At 40.5% G+C, this 20829-nt stretch overlaps 1 protein-coding gene across 4 annotated transcripts in view; it reads left to right on the forward strand.

Annotated features, from left to right (window-relative positions):
• Positions 1-20829, forward strand: part of NOX4 (NADPH oxidase 4) — a 119798-nt gene that overhangs the window by 75736 nt on the left and 23233 nt on the right. For all 4 annotated transcript variants that reach the window (XM_064441391.1, XM_064441392.1, XM_064441393.1 and 1 more), the window contains one exon: positions 46-127. In XM_064441391.1, the coding sequence (XP_064297461.1) occupies positions 46-127 (82 nt within the window). The remainder of the gene's footprint in view (positions 1-45; positions 128-20829) is intronic.

Here is a 20829-nt window from a genome sequence, read left to right on the forward strand (position 1 = left end):
GGTTTGTTTTTTTTCTTTTCTTCTTTTTTTTCTTTGTCCTGACAGAAAGATTTCGGGATTTACTGCTTCTACATTCAAACCAAGATGCAGAGATTCTGCCCATCTTTCAGCAGAGGCGCTATCCCAAGTAAGTAAGATTGTCTTCTTGGGAGAAATCAAATCTTTATCTATTTGCAGCGAGGGAGAGTGAAGCATTTATAGTACTGTACATTCTTTTGGTGTGAAGTCCTAAGGCAGAGCTGTCAGGGAGCCCCGCTTGCACTGAGCTGTGCAGTCTTTCAGTGGTGTCAGGGGGAAGCAGACATGCTTTGCAAGCGTGCCCAGCTGTCAGCAGGGAGGTGGTGGCAGAGTGCAGACGTTAAGTTGCCTGGATCAGTGTCTGGTGGAGCTCTGTTTCACTTGACACCGTGTTGACATAGGCAGATGTTTTGTCAGGCTAATCCCCACTCTTGTCTTGTGGGATTCCATCATTTGTGGTGACAGATTCCCTTGGATTTTAACAGGCTCCCCTCTGGAAGCCTGCAAGCACTAAAAATCATTTTTTCTGCCCTTTTTAGGGATGTATGTACAGGCAAACCAAAAGAGTAGTGTTGTGTGTTTAGGAGGTCTTGCTTGTATTGAGTATCCTGAACGAAAACTCTTCCTCTCCCAGGTGACATACCTGAATGAAACAATGCTCCTTGCTATTATGTTAGTCACTTTCAGCTAAGTGTAAAAAAGAGGCAGTGAAAGGGAAAGAACAAGAAATAGTCCTCTCATTAGCTATGCCAGCGTGAGCAATGAAAGGAGTCTAGTGCAAGATGAACAGAGGGAGGAGAAGGAAGAAAGAATGTCTGGAGCCAGTCCAGCAGTGATGATGGGAGTAAGCAAAGAAACATATTTTAATTATTTTTGTTATCAGTTCTTGAAATGCATAAGAAGCCAGTGGAGCTAAGGGCTAAATACAGCTCTTAAAATCTGATAATACAATTTTTTTAAGAACAGGCAACAAATAGCGGGTCTGAGTGCTGAAAACCAGTCACATCCTGGCTGTGAATATTTGAAAATAAAAGCACTCAAGGGTGAAATCCTGATTCTGAAAGTGGTGAAGTTTTGCATTGACTTCAAAGGAGACAGAGTTTTATCCCCCTGAATTTATTGTTTGCATTATTCATTGTCACTGTTTTACTGCAATACTGTAGAGGGACAATATATGAAACGGTGGGAGGCACCTTATCTGGATGGACTGGTCTACTTGTTTCACTAGGACTTCCATGAATTGTTACTTTTCTCCTCACCCTTCGGAGTACTGGAACAGTTATTTTTCCATGGCATAGAATGCTTTGCTTGGCTTAGATGTTTTCACTTATGATATGGACACTGTCAGACTGGTCTGAGAAACTAGTTTATTTCTTCTTCCTCGAAGAACAGACTTATTTCTATATAAATCATTCCTAAGGCGCCTGACTTTCCATTTCCTTACATTCAATTTATTACTAGCATTCTTGGCAAGTAGAGTCTACTAGCAATACTACACATTGTCAGATTCATGGGTGAATGAGTGCCAGTTGTCTTCTCTTCAATGGATGCTTCAGCTCTTTGAAGACAATACAACAAATAGCTTATAGTATGGAGTTCTGTTGCTATTTGAAGTTACAGTGGCCTTGCATCACAAAATGCTACATGTTTTTAGCCACATTGATTGGCAAGATTAATTCCTCTAATATACAAAACCGGCCAAACTTTGGCACCTAACTGAAAGAGAAGTTTGCGTATATTCTTAAAAAGAATAGGTTTCTGTTTATAGCATCATTAATTGGTGCAAATTTTCTTGCTTGTTACATAAATTTATTATAGTTCATTTAGAAACTATTTGAAGACTATTGACATGTCCTGATTTCCTAGAGGTTGTCTTTCAAGTGAAGACAACTTGTGTTCAGCAAGGTAGAAAACCTGTTCCTCTTCAAAATATATTTTGTCTTATTCCCATACCAGTTTTTTTCCCTTCCCTATTCTCCTTTTCATTGAAAGGTCAATTAACAGAAATAAAAATAACGAACAGACAGGCCTCATAAATCAGTGTCACATCATTGACTTCAGCTGAGCAATGGCTGGTTTTACTACCAGAATCTGAGCAATGAGGTCATTTTAATGAGATGTTGTCATGGGGCACAAGCTGGAGCTTGTAAAGCTTAAGGAAATTCAAAGAATATGGAAGGTTAAAAATAGAGAAATTTTAGTAATGACTTAGCTGAATAGTTTGACTAAGCAGGGCTTAGTAGGTAGAAAGGACAAAAGTTTGTACCTATTTAAGAGACATATGCCCAAAGGAAGGAGACTGGATAGGAAGATGTTCTGCAACTCTCAGGATATTCAGAGTCATAGTAATAAATATTAAAGGCTAAATGAGCAAATACAATCCCTCAATTTTTGACAGAAATAGAAACCTTGATGTTCTGGCCTGAATTGTGTTCTTGTATATTTATTATATTAAGACCTGAACTCTTTCCCACAGAACAGCAGGATGATTTTGGGTATGTGCTTGTTCTCAGAGAAGATGTCCGTGCACTGGAATGGCTGGAAGAAGTTTTCTAGAATATGTATGCACATTGTTCTGGATTTTCTAGGGTAAATATGCCAGAGAAACATGCTTTGTGCTCCTGGTTGATGAGGGGAGGAATGCAGGACCTTTTTATAGTCCTTGTTTTTGCCTGGGGTTATTCTGGTGGTCTTGGCTTAGCCAAGGAGCAAATACCTACTCTGGCGTGTAGAGGAGATTATAGAGAGGCCTGAGTTTAAAAAGGTTAAGGCTTGTAAAGCCACACAGCACATCACCTTGACTTCCTGGACTTATTACTGTGTGTCCACAAGTAGTGTGGCATCATGGGAACCAGTTCTCATCACAGCCTGCAGGCTGAGATGTAGTACTATGCCAGCACATCGCTACAGCATCCACCCAGTCAGCTCAACCCGCAGCATGCATCCTTTCACTTTTATTTGCAAGACTGCAGAGCAGAAGGAGCTTGGCTTTATCTTAGGCTTCACTCTCATGACAATGTAACCGTGTCTTGGAAAAATTATGGAATATGGAATTATGTTCTCCCATAAATGCCTACAGCAGAGTTTCTTAATGAAACATATTGCACTGCACATAGTTACAAGCTACTGAACTAGCAAGACCAGTCTAATCCAGGCAAGTCTTTTTGATACGTCAAGTGACGTGACTGTCAGAAGATGAATCAGAAATCAGACATCGCTAGACCCCCCTCATCCACCTCATCAGGAAATCCATCCATCCACAGAGATAAATGTTTTGAGTAGAAAATCAGTCTCCTAGCTGACATGAAGCCATTGCCATGTGCATGAGGATTCGAATTCCTGAAACTAAGAATAAACCTGCAGCTGTGCGCAGGCGACCGGGCTGGGGCGCATAGCAGCCTCCAAGTGCACCCACCCGGGAAGAGCATCAGCACATGAACCACATCACAGACATACTTGCAGCTTGTTCCTTCTCTCCCTCACTCCATGAGCCTGCCGAGGTGAGTTACACCAACACGATCAGGCCTGCCAACAAACTACACTTGTTGCAATGAGTCTTATCCTGACTTGTCACTTTGACGATGAGCATTAGGTCTCCTGCATCTCTTAAAAACCTTTTCAGAGTTTCACTCTCAGCACATTTCTATAGGAGTTTTCCTCACGTTGGTTTCAAGCTCATGATTTCCTCGGTTGCCTGCTTCTCCCATGAGATTGCTACAGTTTTATCACACAGATTCAGTCATAAAATGCGAGAGCTGCTAAAGTGCTCACACAGGCTACAGATGATTGCTCCTGAAGAAGACACTGTTGTGGTCATTAATTGGGCCGTAGGGGTCAGCCTGGGACAGGATGGTTGGCGCTAGCAGCCGGGGCCCAGATCGCTCTGACCCACCACGGTCTTTTGGTCTTCTGCTGCCTCCACCTGACCGCCCATGATGTGTGTGCAAGGGAAGGGTGTGCAAGTGTGCCCTGCAACACTAGAGAGAAGTGTCTCTTGTAGCTGGGCCTGGTAATGTCAAAAGAAAAAAAAAAAAACAAAAACCAGAATGATAAGGGAAGTGATAAAAGAAGTGTGAGAGTGAGGAATGAGGTTGGTGGGTGAAAGAGGCAGGAGAGAGGCTGACACTGCACAAAATAGCGCTTGAGAGGGATGTGCCAGAAATGCTACTGGCATTACAGCTTTCTAGCAAATTTCTCTGTATACAAGTGACTTGAGAGATCAGATGTACCTTGTATTTTCAAGATATTGCTGAAATCCTCAAATACATATGTGGATTTTTTTAGAGGGATTATTTGCTTCTTTTTTTTTCCCTCTTCAGAAATATTTGCAGTCTTCATTCTTATCTTCTGTGGGTTTGGTGGAAAAGTTCTTGGATGATTCACAGATTTTAAGAACAGAAGGAGCTGTTATGTTCCAGCTAATTTGAGTCCCTTCTTAACATAAGCCATAGAGCATTATCCGATAATCCCTGCAGCAAGCTTCTCGTTCAACTGGAGCATGAATTTAGAAAGACACCCAGCCTTTAAATTGAGATGTTAAAACCTGGAGAATTCACAAGCCTTTACATCAGCTTGTTTCAATTGTTAATTACTTCACGTATGTATTACGATAATTTCTTTAACTTCAGTTTCCAGTCTCTGCCATCTCACTATACCGTTTTTTGCTAAGCAAGAAATCCTGTAGCATCTGAAATGACACCTCCATACAAGAGGTTGGAGGCAATTTTAAAACTTATCCTTTTCTTGAACAAATTAAATTTTAAAAATTTTCTTGTAGGGTGAGGTTTACTTAAAAAGTCCCTAATAATTTGTTTTCTCTTTTAAAAACCTTTCCAAAGCTGGAGGTTTGGGGTTTGGTTTTTGGTTTTTGGTTTTTTTTTTTGAAACACAAGCAGGAATTAAGAAAGTATTTTTGCTAATTGTTTTCGTAATGTGTACCTGAAGAAATAACAGCACTTCTTTGGAATCAAATAGGGAGACAGTGTAAATTGAGCACTACCTTATTATTTAAATAGAGTGACAAAGTGTTGAACTTTCAAGAAAAAAGTGAACTTAGAACCTGGCAGGTGTAATGAAATAACAGAGAATTCCAGATGCATTTACTTTCCATCTGTCATAAACTTAAAATCTTTCTTTGGCATATATTCTTAGTAAATTAAGGTAAACTTCTTGTGCATGCACAAAAACATCAGCCATTTTCATGTCAAAAAAAACCCAGAAAATACAGGAACCTTATATATATATATATATATATATGTATATATATGTATATGTATCTTCAAATATATATTTTAGAAGGTCATCTTTGAAAAGCTGCCAAAAGTTTCAACTCAAAGAAAGCCAAATGGTGTTATTCAATTCTCGTCATGGAGCAGTCTAGACAAATAGGCGGCAGAAAGTTAGTGCCCTAAACCATTGTGCCATCTGGTTCCCAATTGCTACTCATTTTAATGATAATGGATTTGTAATGGATCCATGCCAATTTACTACAACTCGAGAGCAAAGCCAAGAAACTGATAATATTTCTTAAATAGTATCTCAGGAATAAAACTTCTACCTGATTTGTAGCTGTCTTGAGAATGTTTTTCCTTTTAGAGAAAAATAATTTGTGTCTAAGTGGTTGTGGCTTCTGGAAGTGATGAAGTTCAGACAGTGCATCCGCTGAGATTCCCCCTGAATCCCAGATTTAAGTATGCACAAGAATAGCTAGCAGGATCGTGGCCTAGAAACACAATTCAGTTTGTATTAGAAACAAAGGCAGCCTCTTCCTTGGTGTTCAGGAGGGGGAAAAATCATGACCTATGTGTTTGTCACTGAGTCTTCTTTGTAAGGCAAAGAGATTTTTAATTTTAAGAAGAGGTGAGAACTTTCACGGAGTGATTTTCCATAAAAGGCTTTCTGTGGAGTGCTTTACAGAGACTGTTCTCTTGTTATGGAGGAGAAACTGAGGCATGGGACTCTGATGTGAGTTACCAGTGTCACCCAGGAACAATTCTCCTGGGTACGAGGCCAGAAGTAGAAATCATGTCTTCCACAGTCCTTTCTGTTGTGTGCACTTGGCTCTCTCATCTAAAATAACATCTATCCTGTTTTCCACTGCAAAAAACACGTGGCCTGCCCATATTGCTGAAATCAGATGGGAAAGTGCCAAGTGAAGGAGCCTTTCAGAAGTGCCCACACAAGCACTTTAAATGCTTTGTGTAGCATTGTACATTAAGCATGAAAATTACTGGTTTTGAAGTGCTCCAAGATTTATTTCGAAATGCAGGCTAGAAGCTAGCTAGCTTGCCAGCAGCAGTGAGCCCTCAGAAAATCTGAGTCTCAGAGAATTTTGATTACCGGTTAAAAAGGGATACCTGCTTAAGGAATCTGTAATGACCTTTAAAAGAAACTCAAGCTGTTTATAGAGAACGTTCATAAGGTTTTTTTAGTCATTTGTGATTTTGTCTCTTCTTTTTAATCCTTTTTATTTAATATGACTTGCAGTGGTTTGCAGCGTTTGCAGACCAGTGCAGGATTGAGCTCCATGGCAATGAAACCTCCACTATAAGAAAGGGCATTTTCCTGCCATTTGGGATTGTTACCAAATGGTAAGAACAACAGTGGCAATGCGGTAGAGGCTGGTAGCTGTTTACATAAAAACAGTCATGCTATAGGAGCAATCAGTCACTAAAAATGCAAGTATTGGATCTAGATTTTGTTGAAACCATAATGAAAATGGGAAGAAAGAGGACAGTAATTGATGCTCTGCACTACATGTGTGGGCTCAGATCCTACAGAGACTCGTGTGGATACATCCACATAATATCAAACAAGGCCAAGTCAATATCTTGAAATATTTAAGACTGAACATTAAACTCAAATGTGGGTCATAAATTCCTCAAGACAGAGGCTATATTTGTTTAGAATATCAGTACAATGCCCCAGTAGCTTCTAGTGCAAAAGAAAGACACTTTTGTTCTGTTTCCAAAGGCCTTGAGTTCAAGTACTGACAACACGGAGTCAACCAGTCCCCTTAAAGTCGAGGGGAATTTTGCTGCTAACTTCAGCAGGGCTCAGACCTGAAGTCTAGGAAACTTTGAAGAAACAAGTACAAATCTTCCAGATGTAGAGAGATGTGGGGAAAAAACTGTATCCTCTCAGAGATCCGTAAAGCAATTTTGATGCAAAATCAAAACTCCATGTGCATATATACTTTATTTTATATACCAAGCAATCTAGAATGCACGTTAAACTTAGCTCCATTTATCGTAGCATAGTTGTGGCTCATTAGCTGTCATGAACTGTTTTATGCAAAACATTGCAATACTCCCAACTGAGAAGGGGAAAGGGCTGACTGAAAATAAAAGATGCCATAACCTTTTGAAATATTTGGGAGCTGACGTCATTGCTTTGTTGACAGTGAATGGTATAAGATAAAACATTACAGTTGATTTTCATTCTGCTATTTGGGAGCACGGGCATGTTTCTTGCTAAAGCCTGTTGATTTAATTGATATATACTTGCCTGCTACTGAGCAACAGTGTGAGACTGTGAGGAATTATCTGCCACCAGATGTCTTGAAGGATGTTTTTTTAAACAGCTCAAACAGAAGTTACAGTAGTTTGATGCAGAAATTATTAGTGAAGTTCTTTGATTCATTATGCAAGAGAGAGTTACAATGATCTCTTCTGCCCTTATGTCCAATATAGTTTTAAAAATAATGGCTTATATTAGTTTAAAAAATAGTTTCACAATTACTATAGTTACAGAAATCCAAGCACCAGGCTCATGAAAAAGAAAAACAAGTGCTAAAGAGTTGTGATTGTTGACAGTAGTAACTTCCTCCTTGACTCTATGGATAATAAGGAAGAGCATCTTTCATTCACTCCTATACACCTGTCTGCTCATTATCAGTTTAATTTTCAGCCCCGTGCTTTCAGTGTGGGACCTCAGAGGCTGTTTTCTTTCACAGAACCTGTTAAAGGACGTGGCATCACAAACAAAAGTTTGTGAGTCTTGGTGAAAAAGGGAGAAAGGAAAGATTCCAGCTATAATAAAGGGGAAAATGGACAATATTATGCCCCTGAACATGTGAAGGAAATGGAGAGATAAAGCAGTTTCCTACCATGTCTTCCTTTATATTTCATGTAAGACATAAGCAAAAACTATATTTCCTGTTCTCTAAGGAGGGCAGAAATCTACCAACACTCACTGCTGTTCTGGCCCTTCCCCAAACAAGGTTTGAAGAAGCAGGAAAACTGTTAGATAAATGTCCTAGCTGTACCACAAGTCCCTCTTCGTGCCCTTTAATACCTTAGAAAACAGCATAAACTGCACTGCCCCTGGGGTAGAACAGGTGTGTGCTCTGTGTAAGAGCAGAGGGGAGCATGAACCTTCAAGCCAGAGGATACAGTTATGATGTTCTAGTTTTGTATAAAATGGGCAAGGATGGCTTGTTCTCATCAGGACATGAGCCTAGATTTCAGTTTTAGCAGCCTTTTGGTGGGTGGCACTGGTGGAGTGTTCAATTTTGAGTGCCAGGCTCTTTAGTATATGTGAGGGAGACACTTCATATTTCTTTTTCATGCAACAAGTTGGGCTTTTAGCTCATTAGAGGCAGCAAGAAGCACATGTTGATCTAACAGCCATCTCCTGCATCTTCTGAGAAATGGATAGGAGATCTGGGCTGTGGGATGCCAACTGGACCAACCTGAATTGACCATCCCCCAAGTAAATAGGTATATCAACCACATTTCCTGGAGGAAGATGTGTCAGCATCTAGGCTAGAACGTAGCTCAGAAGTAACTATCAAGTCTTAAAAACTGGCAGTGGTAGAAAATCCATCTCATCTTACATTATGTTATTCCAGCTGTTGATTATCCTCAGTCACGGGGATGGGAGCTGGCTGCTGGGAGACTGTACCCAGTGGCCCAAGCCTAGCTTCAAGGAAAGTTCTTCTATGACCACGTCAAGTGGTTTGTAAGAATCACAAGTGCTTTTGAACAACCAGACAGCTAGCAGCTGGAAAACATTCTTAGCAGCTGCAGAACAGCAATGGCCTGTGATATTAGCTGCCAAATCTGTTCTGAGTGTTGCCTAATCAGCTAGCTGAGGCTGTTCATGAGCAGAATTGAAGACTAAAGTAGATAAGCCCTAACACAAAAGCTGTTTGAATAGAAGGTATTTACTGAGTTGTTGGATAGTGGAGATGAATTGGGTGATATTCAGAGTTCCTGGTGGTTGTTTTTTAATAGAAGAATTTTGTGTGTTTCAGATTTGTCAGAAAATTACTAGTCTAAGCGTCTGCACCTATAGTAAGGCATTACATGTGTCAAGTGAGGTGACTAGCAATGCTTTCCCTTAGTATCATGAATGTAGTGACATTTTTTCTCCCTCTGAAACAATGACAAAAGCTATGTTATAGGCATCAACCATAAAGAAAAGATACTAATATAATTTGCTTTAGAGCCTGATAGCTTTCATGTAACACTTTGCTTTATGACTTAATTATCTTAATTATTTCTGTCAAGGTATCTTTGTAATAAGAGGTTTAAATTAAGTTTGTGTAGAGCTGAAACTCATTTAGAACTATGCAAGGAACTTTCCTCATACCTCTGGGAGCTTGTATAAGGCAAAATTTCTGCATAGTCCAAAAAAACCGCTCGGGAGCAGGGTCAGTTGTCCTACCCCACATCCACTCGACCAGTGCGGAAACAGCAACCTATACTGCAAGTTATAGAGTTTCAGTGTGAGTGTTCTCTGTGTCCTCTCTGGTTTCAAAAAGTACTCAAAAGTGTCTAACGGAAGCCAAATGCATGAGCACTTATGAGGACTGGGGTCTTGCTTTTCTCTGTGTGGTGCTTTGTGATGTTACCTAAGGATATTATAGTTTTGGATTTTCCTTCACTGTATACTATGTCTTTACAGCATCAAATAGGTTTTTAGATACATTGCTGTTGATAATTTCTAATATTTGAATGTTTAAGGTATAATTAATCCGTCTTTTAGACAAATCACCACAAAAGACGGAATTTCTTTATTATATCAATTTCCCTCTGCTAAACCAATTCTGAAGGTCTTAAAATAGATTAAATTGTACTTTTTTTGCATGGATAGCTGAAGCTTCCTAAACAATATTTTAAATGTAGGCATTTATTTCCAGTGTTTTCTCCAAAATAAAGGTATTTGCATCCTCTCAAAAATCTCAAAATACTTTAAAAGCTATTTGTAGGGGGTTTTTTTGTGCCATACTTTTTATGTTATGAGGGAAAATAGAGCAGTGAAAGTGGTCTGTGATGATTTCTCCATCATGTAGTACTAATACCAGAGCAAGGGCAAAGAGATGGTGGCAGAACTGGGCCATTTATTTTCTTGTGCTTCATCCCCGGATGTATTTTCAACTTGGATGAGGCAAATCATGTAGATGTACTGTTATTTTGTGAAGGTGTCATAAACCTGATGTACTGGGCTTTTGTGCGCTGTGAAGATGAAACTCTGTGATCTGAAGATTATCCAACAGTATCTCCTGCCACTGCAGTTTTCAACAGAAGCAGTTCTAGGATTTCAGCTGATTACTCCATCAGTAAGAGTCTGAAGTACGTTGGAGAGATCCCACTCACTTGGCTCAAATCTAGGAGCCTGGCAATTTGTTCAAGCTGGTAAAGATAAAATCTGGCAGAGTTGTGAACTGAAATCAGTCTTTCCATAAAATTTTTAGTATAAAGTGCAAGACTAGGAAGTACCAAAATCCATTAGGGTGATACACCAGGCAATTCAGCTGCTGCACCAGCCTTTCTGAGTGGGAGTGGCAGGGGCTGCTGTCCTGAAGGATCACAGCAGATCTGAAGAGTGTAAAAGCCATTGGTTACATATGTCAGTTATGTCCAAGTGAAATGCTATGCTACTTTCCCTCCAGAAAGAGCAAACTTCCTGTGAAGGACAGTCATTACTTGCCAGCCTCTCTGTCAGCGCTGTTTTGTTTGAAGGAGACCACATGAAGTTTTGCTTTAGCTCACGTGTGTCAAACGCTGATAAACTGAAGCAAAAGAAAAAACTCTGATATAAGTTTGGTTTCTGAAGGGCTTGAAAGGGAGCAGTGATGCTGAATATTGCATGGTCTGATGGGGAGGATGGAAGGTGGGAGAGAAGGAGACCAGGAAGGAGGAAAAGACAGATGCAGCTTTCTGTTCTGTGCTCAGTCCACGCATTACACAGAGAAAGATACCTTAATTCAAAAGAACAGGTTTACCTTATGGGATCAACAGAGCAAAATAAAATGAGCCTGTTGAGCTGCGTAGGGCTCTGATTGTAATGAGAGCCTCTGGGCACTGCTCTTCTGTGACAGGCAGGTGGTGCCGGTATTGACAGACAACTTGAGCTCCTTCTGTCTTGTGTTGGGGAGGAGGGCTTAAGGAATGTCTTGCTAATTTATTTGCTGATCGCTGTGTCCCCAGGAGAAAGCAGGCTGTGAGTTTGGCATCTCCAAGGCTTCTTTCACCCATGGTGCCATTAGCACGCACTTGAGCATCTAATTCCAAGCTCTAAGTGCAGCAGAAGGGCTGTCCCCTGGGGCTCAGCCCCTGCTTCCCTCTTTCAGAGTCAGCACTTCTGAGATGGGGAACTTCTCTAGCTTTTCCTGCCCCATCTGCAGCAGTACTTTGCTGTTTGAATGTATTCTTTGTGTATGTCTATATGGATTTTGCCTGTTATTAAGTGGCAGGAACTCTCTGTGTAGTGATTGATGGTCAACTTTTCTTTTTCTTGGTGCAGATTAGCACGTAAGGAATCCACTTGAAGGGATTGGTGCAAACAGTGGTTATCAAAATTTGGGCTGGTTCTCTCAAGTCATTTGGTACCAAAATAGAGCAGGTTGACTGCAAGCAACTCTAAAGAGCATCACTACAGCTTAAGAAATCCATTTATCTCTGCATCGGCTACGCCAGCTATACATGGTCAGATGAACCCTCCTCACTGAATTAACTCTATTAATTTGGCCCTGCACTCAGATTCTAGCAGCAGTGAATAGCATCTGCACCGTGTGGAAATGTTTTGGCAATTAAGAGCCAATTAAAATTGGCTCGTTCCCCTGTTCCATCCTTCTTGTGATGTCCAAGGAGAAGGCTCATGACTGAAATATTTATCGTCCATCAAAAAAAAAAAAAACCCAACATAAAGAGTGTCTTGATTTTGCTGAGTCTGGGGGTTTGGTTTTCCCTGCGCTTTAAGGTCTCATGGAGGATAAAAGTTTAAGGGCACCGCACCATAAAACTTGTTCACAGAAAAAAAAATATCAAAAGTTCTTCTAAATCATGTACAGTTTTATTATCATTGGGTCACTGGTGGTAACAAACCCTCAAGTATTTGAACACTGTCACGTAGGGGTAACCAAACTGATGAAATAGAATTAACAAAGGAAATAACAGGGCTGGTGCCTTTATCCACAGTCATCTTTACCCTTTCTTTCGCTTGTTTGTCTTGGCAAGACTTCTCCAATGAGATAAGAAGCTATTGCTTACCCTTTTTTAAACTGCGTATGTCAGGTCTGCAGATAAAAGCCATCAGTTAGATGGATGAAACTGTGAAACAGTCAATCTCTAGAAACACTGCTTTGTGTAATGTTGTTTTTCCCTTCCTTTTATTTTTTCATTAAGGACTGTGATCCATATATTAATGGGGTTTATGACCACCATTATAGATGTATCTATGGGCCTCACAGTCTTTTAATGAAGTCATTGCAATGCTCTTCTCTGTTTGAGAGATATAACTATTCTGTTGTAACAGGTAGATGGTGTCACACGGTGACAAACTGACTTGCCCAAGTTCTCCTAAGAAAGAGGGACCTTTGGGCACTTTCACAATAGACGTAGCAGTATACAGCCCAGTGTGTTTAAAAGAAAAAAAGAAAAAATGAAAGTCAGTGCTGACAGGTGGCAAACAGCAAACAGGTCTTAAGCAGATAGTCTTAAAAGGAGTGGGGTATCAAATATGCAGTAATTCATCTTGGGACTTGTTCTTTTCAGTATATCAGGTAATGCATTACAAGGAGGGAGATGTAAACACCAAGTTGATTAAGTCCTCCAATGATATTCGGCCAGGAAAGATAGTATATTTCAGAGCAGAGAGACTGAAATTTCTGAATGATCTAGCGAATTTCAGGATGTGGGTGGAAGGAAAGGATGATGAGTTGGAATAGGCTGAAATGCCAGATAGTTCACCAAGAGAGAAATTATCATCTTCAGAGAATAAACAGTGACATGGTACAGGGGAAATGTTAGGATTATACTTAGCACTTTATAACAGCCTTTTGTCTGCATGTATCAGAGTATTAAATATATTAAATTAAGCATTTTTGATCTTGTGGAGGGGAGGTCTGAGAAAGTCTTGCTACCTGGTTTCACCAAAACAAAGAGCATAGCTGAGGATGACATTCTGGAAATGACAGTGGATCAGCATGAGGGAGGTGGGATTAAAAATCCTGACTTGTCTTCCTCTCTGACCGATTAAAACTGGCATTTGAGGTCAGACCTGAGGCACAGTCCTGTGATCCGTGTTTCACAATGACAGCGAACATGATGGGAATCAGCTTGACCAGTGTGGAGCTGCAGGACACTGATTTTATGCAAGAAGTATCACGAGTCAGGATTTGCTGTGTCTCTCTAGAATGACAAGACCAGTCACACACAGTGTGGTTTCCCTGTATATACACAGAGCAACCTCAGGGAGCCTGATCAGTGGGAACTGGTATTGGACCTACAGGAAAAGCCCCTTTTGCTTAGACCCTGACTCTGTGCCAGATGCATTCTGCTGTGATGTCCAGCCTCTGTCCTCTTCAGTGCCTTACCGTCACCTTGCCCTACAGCAGTGTTTTGCACCCAGTGGGTTGTAACTCTCAGGACTTTTAGGAAAAGTAAGGGTGGGAGGGGTTATGAGAGGAATTATATATTTGAAGTACTTAAACATTAGTCCCCTCTCTCTCTGTCTCTCATGAAGTCACTTGCTCATCTGTCTTGTTCGGGGTGACCTGCTCTCTCTCAGCTTCTTAAAACTCATAGAAATGCTAAAAATAAGACACTTTGTGGTATCATGGATACTCTTACAGTACATAGAAAGGTAAGAGCTTGAAGGAATTTAAAAATTCAAGGGATGAAAAATTCTTTATTTTGAATAACCTAAGAGGCCAGAGGGCTGTACAGAGGCATCTTTGTATGTCTAGAAAGGTAGTAATAATGACACTACCGCCTATGAATAATGGGGCCATTATATAGGGCCTTGGCAGGACTGAAATTGGAATAGTGCAGACAATAATGGGCTGTTCACTCTAAAACACAGAGCTTGAAATAAGAAGTTGGAGCGTATTCAGAGAAAAACAATGAAGAGGTCAAGATGGTCAGGGGTGGATTGAGCTCATCTATGATGTAATGCAGTATATTCTCCGGTAGCTTGATAAGCTTCTGCCTGTGAGTCTGTATGCAGACTCATCTACGGGCTTATGTTGGCTTCAGAAATTCCTTCTCCAAGTTGGATGATCTCATCCTTAATCTGCCATTTTACTGCAACTGCGTATGGTTTACTCTAGCGTTCGGCAGGTGTTCTTTCTTTCCATTTTGGGCTTGCCAGTTTTCTGTATCACTTTCCAGATAAGAGGCTGTCTGTCTGAAGAAATGAGCTTGTCTGACCATCACCAAACATCTGGAAGCCATTTGAATTTGCCTTCTCATTATCTTGCAGATGTCACTCCTCAACTGTCTGAGCAATTTTTAGAGAATTTGTTTCTAGGCTTCCTGGCAGCTAAATTCAAGCAAATAGATTTTACAATCCCCAAACCAGTAATTATTTGCTTCATGAAGCTGCCCTGAAGGGAACCTGCTCCTATAGGCACATTCACTGGCCTTTATAGGACTGAGGCTCATTGAGAGCATCTTTCCTTAAAGGAAGTGCAGCTGTGAGAGACATTTCCTTATGAAAAGAGTTTTCCAGAGAAAAGATGGGCTTCTGACTGGACTAAGTCACTTTACTTACCTAAACATACACCTTAAGACAGAAGAGTCAGCAATAAGACATGGCAAAGTTTTCTTGGGTGTTTATTACATATTAGGCAGCATATTTGTGTTTAGGTTTACTGTATATTGAGGATCCCATTTTATTGCAGGGTTGACCTCTTCATTCTGACTGCAGAATTTGTTGTGCAGTTTGTCCTTCTTTGTTTTTTTCTTCTTATTATTCTCTTCATTTTGAATTCTTCGTCTCTACTTAGTCTAGCGCAAAGAGCCTGAAAGGGCTGTGTTTGGAGCAGATTGTGATATGCCTGGCCTTGTCTTCGGATTGATCTGCTGCCAGCTACATCTTCCAGTGCTCCAGTCAGCTGCTTCTCCTTCCCTTTTGTTTCTGCAGGTACCTAGCTAGGATTTTAGTTTCTGCCCTTGTCATCCTTTGGATTTGTCAGCAGGTGCCAACTTTTCTTTCCCTAGCCCTAAGGTGTATTGGAGCTTGACTGGGAAAGCCTACTGGCAGTGTGGATGTCTAGTTTGAGCAGTCTTCTGCCCCCAGTCTATCAAAAAAAGTATTTTGACCTTATGCCTCCAAGTATATTTGTAAGAGCAAAGCAGCTGTCAGGCGTGGGGGACTACTACATCTCATGTACGTACTAACTGCCAAGGCTTTCCTGAATCCTAAACTCCCATGTAGACTTTCTACTTAACTTGAAAATAACCAAACCCTGGCTGAGGGAATTGCATTAGTCCTCTGATGCTGGTTAATACCTAATAATTAGAGGTGTGAAAAATTTGAATCGACGTCTGAAATCTGCAATCCAGTTGCATCAGTATGCTTCAGTTGTTTCAAGTTTCCAACAGTACCGAGATACTGATGCTGCAGGTATTTCCACTGACATGGGGATGTGGGATATCGTGCCTTAGTGAGCATAGTTTACCAAGTGAGGAAGAGGGCTCAGTGCTAGTATCAGCACTGCTTGTGAGAAGGACCATGCCATCTGGCAGATGGCAACTCTGAGATGACCGCCAAAGGGAACAGTATAGGCAAGAAAAAGCTTCCTCTAAATATTGAAAGAGACAAAAGGTCAAATGTGGAAGTGGATTACTCTAAAGCAGAAAACGTGTTTGCAGTGGAGTGGACAGATAACTACTGTGCCAACGAATGAGCTGTGGAGGAACATGACAAACACGCTCACCCTGCTTGTGGTTGCTGATCTGCAGCATCTTATCACTTTATGATGTAACAAACTAAATGTTCAAAAGGCAAGTTACTATAAGTGGTGTGGTCAGTACAAATACTCTTTATCAGCTGAGGCAAAATTGGTAGGAGACAAGTTAACAGAGAAGCAAGGCACTTTACAAAATAGATACTGTAATTGGTAATGAAATAAGTGGAAAATTGGATTTCTTGTTAAAATAAAATTAAATCATGTGTGAACTTTAATCAAAGGAATGCATTTTGGAAACATTTTATTAAAATTACAGTAAAAAAGCTGCCACGGAGAAGAATTAATAGAATATTAATTAAGAATATTGACCTAAGAATTTGGTACAGAAAGTACACGTACTTTCAGAGAACAAAGTTGTCTAAATACATAATTATACTTGATTGTAGTTCTCATAGTGGTTTTACAGACCTTTTTAATGAAGTGAATGGTGTAAACTGTTGCTTCTCTCCTAAAATAGTCAGCAATGAGTAACAGGAAATATGGGGTCTCCATAAATACTTTAGGCAATATTTAGACAGTTTTATTCTGTTCTAAGGAAAATGTACTTGGTCTGAGAAATTTCCTTCAGATTGGTTTTTAGGAGTCCGGAACAAGGAAGAGCCATGCTTACAAGGGTGTCCGTCAGTTGTGCAAGTCAGTTTTCTGTTGCCTTCAGTGGAAGTTCTTACTCTGTGCTTTTTTGAAATTTTCATTCATAATTATGGGGTTCTTTTCCCTGCCACCACCATCCTCCTCACTCCTCTGTTGCAAGTCCAGCTCCCCGTAGGTAGTCGTACAAATTTTGCTGCTGTAGCGTTCCAGTGTACTCCAGTGGGTTCATCTTCTCCTTGAACCTGCACCGTGTCTCATAGAAAACCATGGATCTCAGTTCTGGGTTTATAGAAGAGCTTTATCCATGAAAATGCAAGTGCCTGCTCTGCTTTCCCACTTTCTTGCCATTTTCATCATGCCTTCAACATATTTTCTCGTGCTAAGGATGTTGTAGAAATTGAAGTTCTTCTTCAGTCATCTCTGGGTCCTTGTGAGTATAATAAACTGAAAAATGAGTGATTTAATTTTGTTTTGCACAGCTAGGGAGAAATAAATGGAACTGAGATGTACTAAAATCAATAGCTTTCCTAGAATTTTAAAAATCAGAGTAATTTGGCATGTTTCTATGAGAAGAAAATCTGATGCAAATTGATTCTGTAGAGTTTTGAGCCATCTATGCTGTTACAATTGGATGTTTCACCAACTGATAAAGGAAGCAGCTTCTGTAGAAGAAAGAAGGAAACTCTACAAGCTCTAGCACATATTGTAAGAATATGTTTGAAGTTGAAAGGAAAAAATGTGAATAATCAATCAGAAATTAAACTCAAGCTGTTAAAAAGAGAGGATGCCTAATGAAATCTGAATTAGAATCATAACCCTTTGCAATGTTGCACAAAATAGTATATAAAGTTAATTGGACCCACTGGGTTTTGCAAGCTTAAACGTCTAAGGGGCCTTTGTTTTCTTTAATGAAAACATCATCCTTCACAATGTCAGGAGAACACGTGGGAATCTCTGATCTCACTTGCCAGATGTCACATTTTGTTACACTTTTAAACCATGAAAGCCATTGTATTTTCAGAAATCTATACAAACGAAGGATGATGTGCTTTGTTCAGTGATGGTTCTTCGTCTGTAAAAGGCTGTTGGTACTGAAATGCTGTCAATAATCACAAGCCCTCTGGAAAAATAGTGTTAGAGTGTACAGTTATTAATTGAGGTTTAAATAATGACATGAAGTGTCATATGTTAACTTCAAAAGATGAAGCGGCTGTTTTGATTTTTGCTGCAGAAAATATTTGAAAATCTTTGATGGGAGTAAGTGCAGCTTCTTTGAAAAATAAAATAATGTAATTTGTTGTAGCTAAGTTTTTACTGAAAGCTGAATTGAGCCTTAGACTCCAAAGTGATCGGAAACACTTCTGTAGTCAGTTTTGCTTTCTGCAAGCCTACAATATGAACGTTTGCCTCTGATATAAGTTTCAGACTTGGAAAGCTTCCAGTAATTCTTCATTTATCTGTATTATCCTAGTGCCGTGAAGAACCAGTCATGCATCAGGAAGCCATCTTGATACACACAGTCACACAGGAGAGAGACTGTCCTGACCCAACCAACTTAAACTAGAACAGGAGACAACAGATGGATATAATCAGACAGCAAAATTCAGGGAAACAGTGAGACAGTACTGGGCCAGAATACGACTGAGCTACGGCGAGCACAGCAGCAGCCTAACTACCGTCAACTTCTGGTTTATTGGGATTTTTAGGTATTAGAGGAAAGAGGAGTCTTAAGAAGTAATTTGAAAGGAGGTAATGAAATAGCTTTGCAGATGTTTACAGAGATTTCCTCGCAGGCATGAAGGGCAGTGTGGGAGGAACGTGAAGGCACTTGTTTGAATATTTATCACGTGGGGGTGGAGGCTGGTAATGTGGGTTATCAGAGGGAGGTGATGGCATCTCTCTGGTGCATAAAAGTTACAGCAGCAGAAAAGCGTAAGGAGATCATTGCAGCCATCAGTCGGTTCTGCGGAGTTCTCAGGCTGGATCCGTCATGGCTGTGGTTTTAGTAGGACAAGTTAAAGAGAAGAACGAGCATGGGAGGAGGGTTGTTTAGCTGATTTTATTTTGATTTTGGAGAACTTTATCCAAAACCTATTGAAGTCAGTGGCATGGGATTGCCGTAGGATATCAGGGGATCAGGGGAGGGATTCATCTGCAGCCGGTGGGTGTCTGTGTGTGAGGTAGGTATCTGAGCTCCAGTTTTCTCAGTGGAGACCTAGATCTGGATTTGGATGCCTCAGGCTAGGCGTCTAATGCCATTTCACTTCTGCTTGGCCTTCAGCTGTTCCAGAGGGACACTGATCTCTAAGGCCTTGTTAATTGAGTCAGTACAGTCTGTAGACACAGAAAGCAGTTCATCACATCCTAAATCTCTCTCTAGGCTCCATTAACTGTATTGACTGCACCTCTTCCGACTGTATCGGGGACTTACTCCATATGCTTACACAAGGATACCTGCACCCGGGTCTTAATAACAAACTGAATACTACTCCAAGGATATAAAACCTCATACTGCTGGGTGAAATCCTTTCTCTGTTGACATTAGTAAGAGTTTTGCCACAAACTTCACCTTCTGTGCTCTGTGCAGTACTTCATATCCAAGCATTTTGTTCAACTTGCAAATGCTGATACTTCTTTAATTAAATTTTCTATAAGCTCTTGAATTAACTCCCCTATCCATCTGTTTTTCCACTAATATCCCTCATAATGTCTCACAGTAGCTCCCAAAAAGCCTGGGGAAAAAAGCTATGATATGATATCCACATTTGCAGTTGGGTAGTGAAGTACAAGGTAAGCATTAAACTTCTCTAAGGCCACCGACACCCTGCAGTCAAGCATGGCACTGAGGTCCAAATCCAGCAGAGATGTGGGCAGGTGTCTCCACACATTACTATTCAGTTCCTTAAGGAAGATAGTAACTTGGGTCTCAAAAGCAGTACAGCTGCCTGTGTCCCTGAGACAGTGTCCCTTGCTTTAGGGACAGCCCCATTTACTGCAGTTGCATTGCCCAGCGCTGGAACAATCTGTCTTGGTGCTTGCTGGGATATTTCTGTACCACTGAACTGTAGAATGTAAGTGTGCTTTAAATAGAAAACATGTTCACCAGCTATCTGTAAGATGCTTTTTAATAATGTGCTCTGCTATTTTTTATGATATCTTCTGCTTTGAGGAGCGTTTCTTCTGTTTGTGAGCTAAGAAATTGTGCCAGAATAACTGAGAGCACTCTTAAGACTGGAAATGAATACATGTGAAAAGAACAACTCGTTATTTGAATAAGTTTGCCTGAAGGGGGAATTTCTAACCTTTTAGCAAAATTCCATTCCCTTCCTTCATTTTAATTAACTGAAAGCTGGGAGGATAGGAGAGCATAGCATGGTGGTGTGATGTATCTGGGGCGCAACTCTAGAAACAAAAAGTCATCTCACCCCCCTTGCTTTGTCTTTCTATTGAATGCTGTGAGATTTCATTTGCAATAATGAATTGCTTTTATGCAAAACTTTTCAGTGCTACTAAATGAAGGGAGGGACATGTTGACAAGAAGTGAAAGTTGCATAATCTCTGCAAAAGTCCATGGCTGAATCGCGGCTCTGTTCATCCCTACGCTGTTTAATGTGGTGTCAGGAGGGGGGTTTTACTTCCACTGACTTGAATAAAAGAAGGATCAATTCCTAACTGACCACCTCCATCAAGACACCAGGGTCCCATTTCTTTCAGTTATAAATTATGCCCATAGTAAAATGGGATGAAATAGTACATGTTTACGACATGCAACAAAATCTTTTGGGGAGGTCATGTTATCTTTGGAATCAGTCTTTTCAGGCAGTCTTGTGGAGTGGGTTAACGCAGTAGCAATATTTCTCCAGCTTTTTCTCCATTTCTCTTTCTCGCACTTGGAAGTGGTGACTTCTGGCTGTTCTGTGCTGGGCCGCATGCGGGCACAGCAGGAGCTCTTGGCTCCTCTGACTGCATTTGCTGTCCAAACAACTGCTCTTTACTCCCTCAGAGGAAGATGCAGTGGG

Source organism: Phalacrocorax carbo, chromosome 1, assembly GCF_963921805.1.
Source record: "Phalacrocorax carbo chromosome 1, bPhaCar2.1, whole genome shotgun sequence".
NCBI lineage: Eukaryota > Metazoa > Chordata > Aves > Suliformes > Phalacrocoracidae > Phalacrocorax > Phalacrocorax carbo.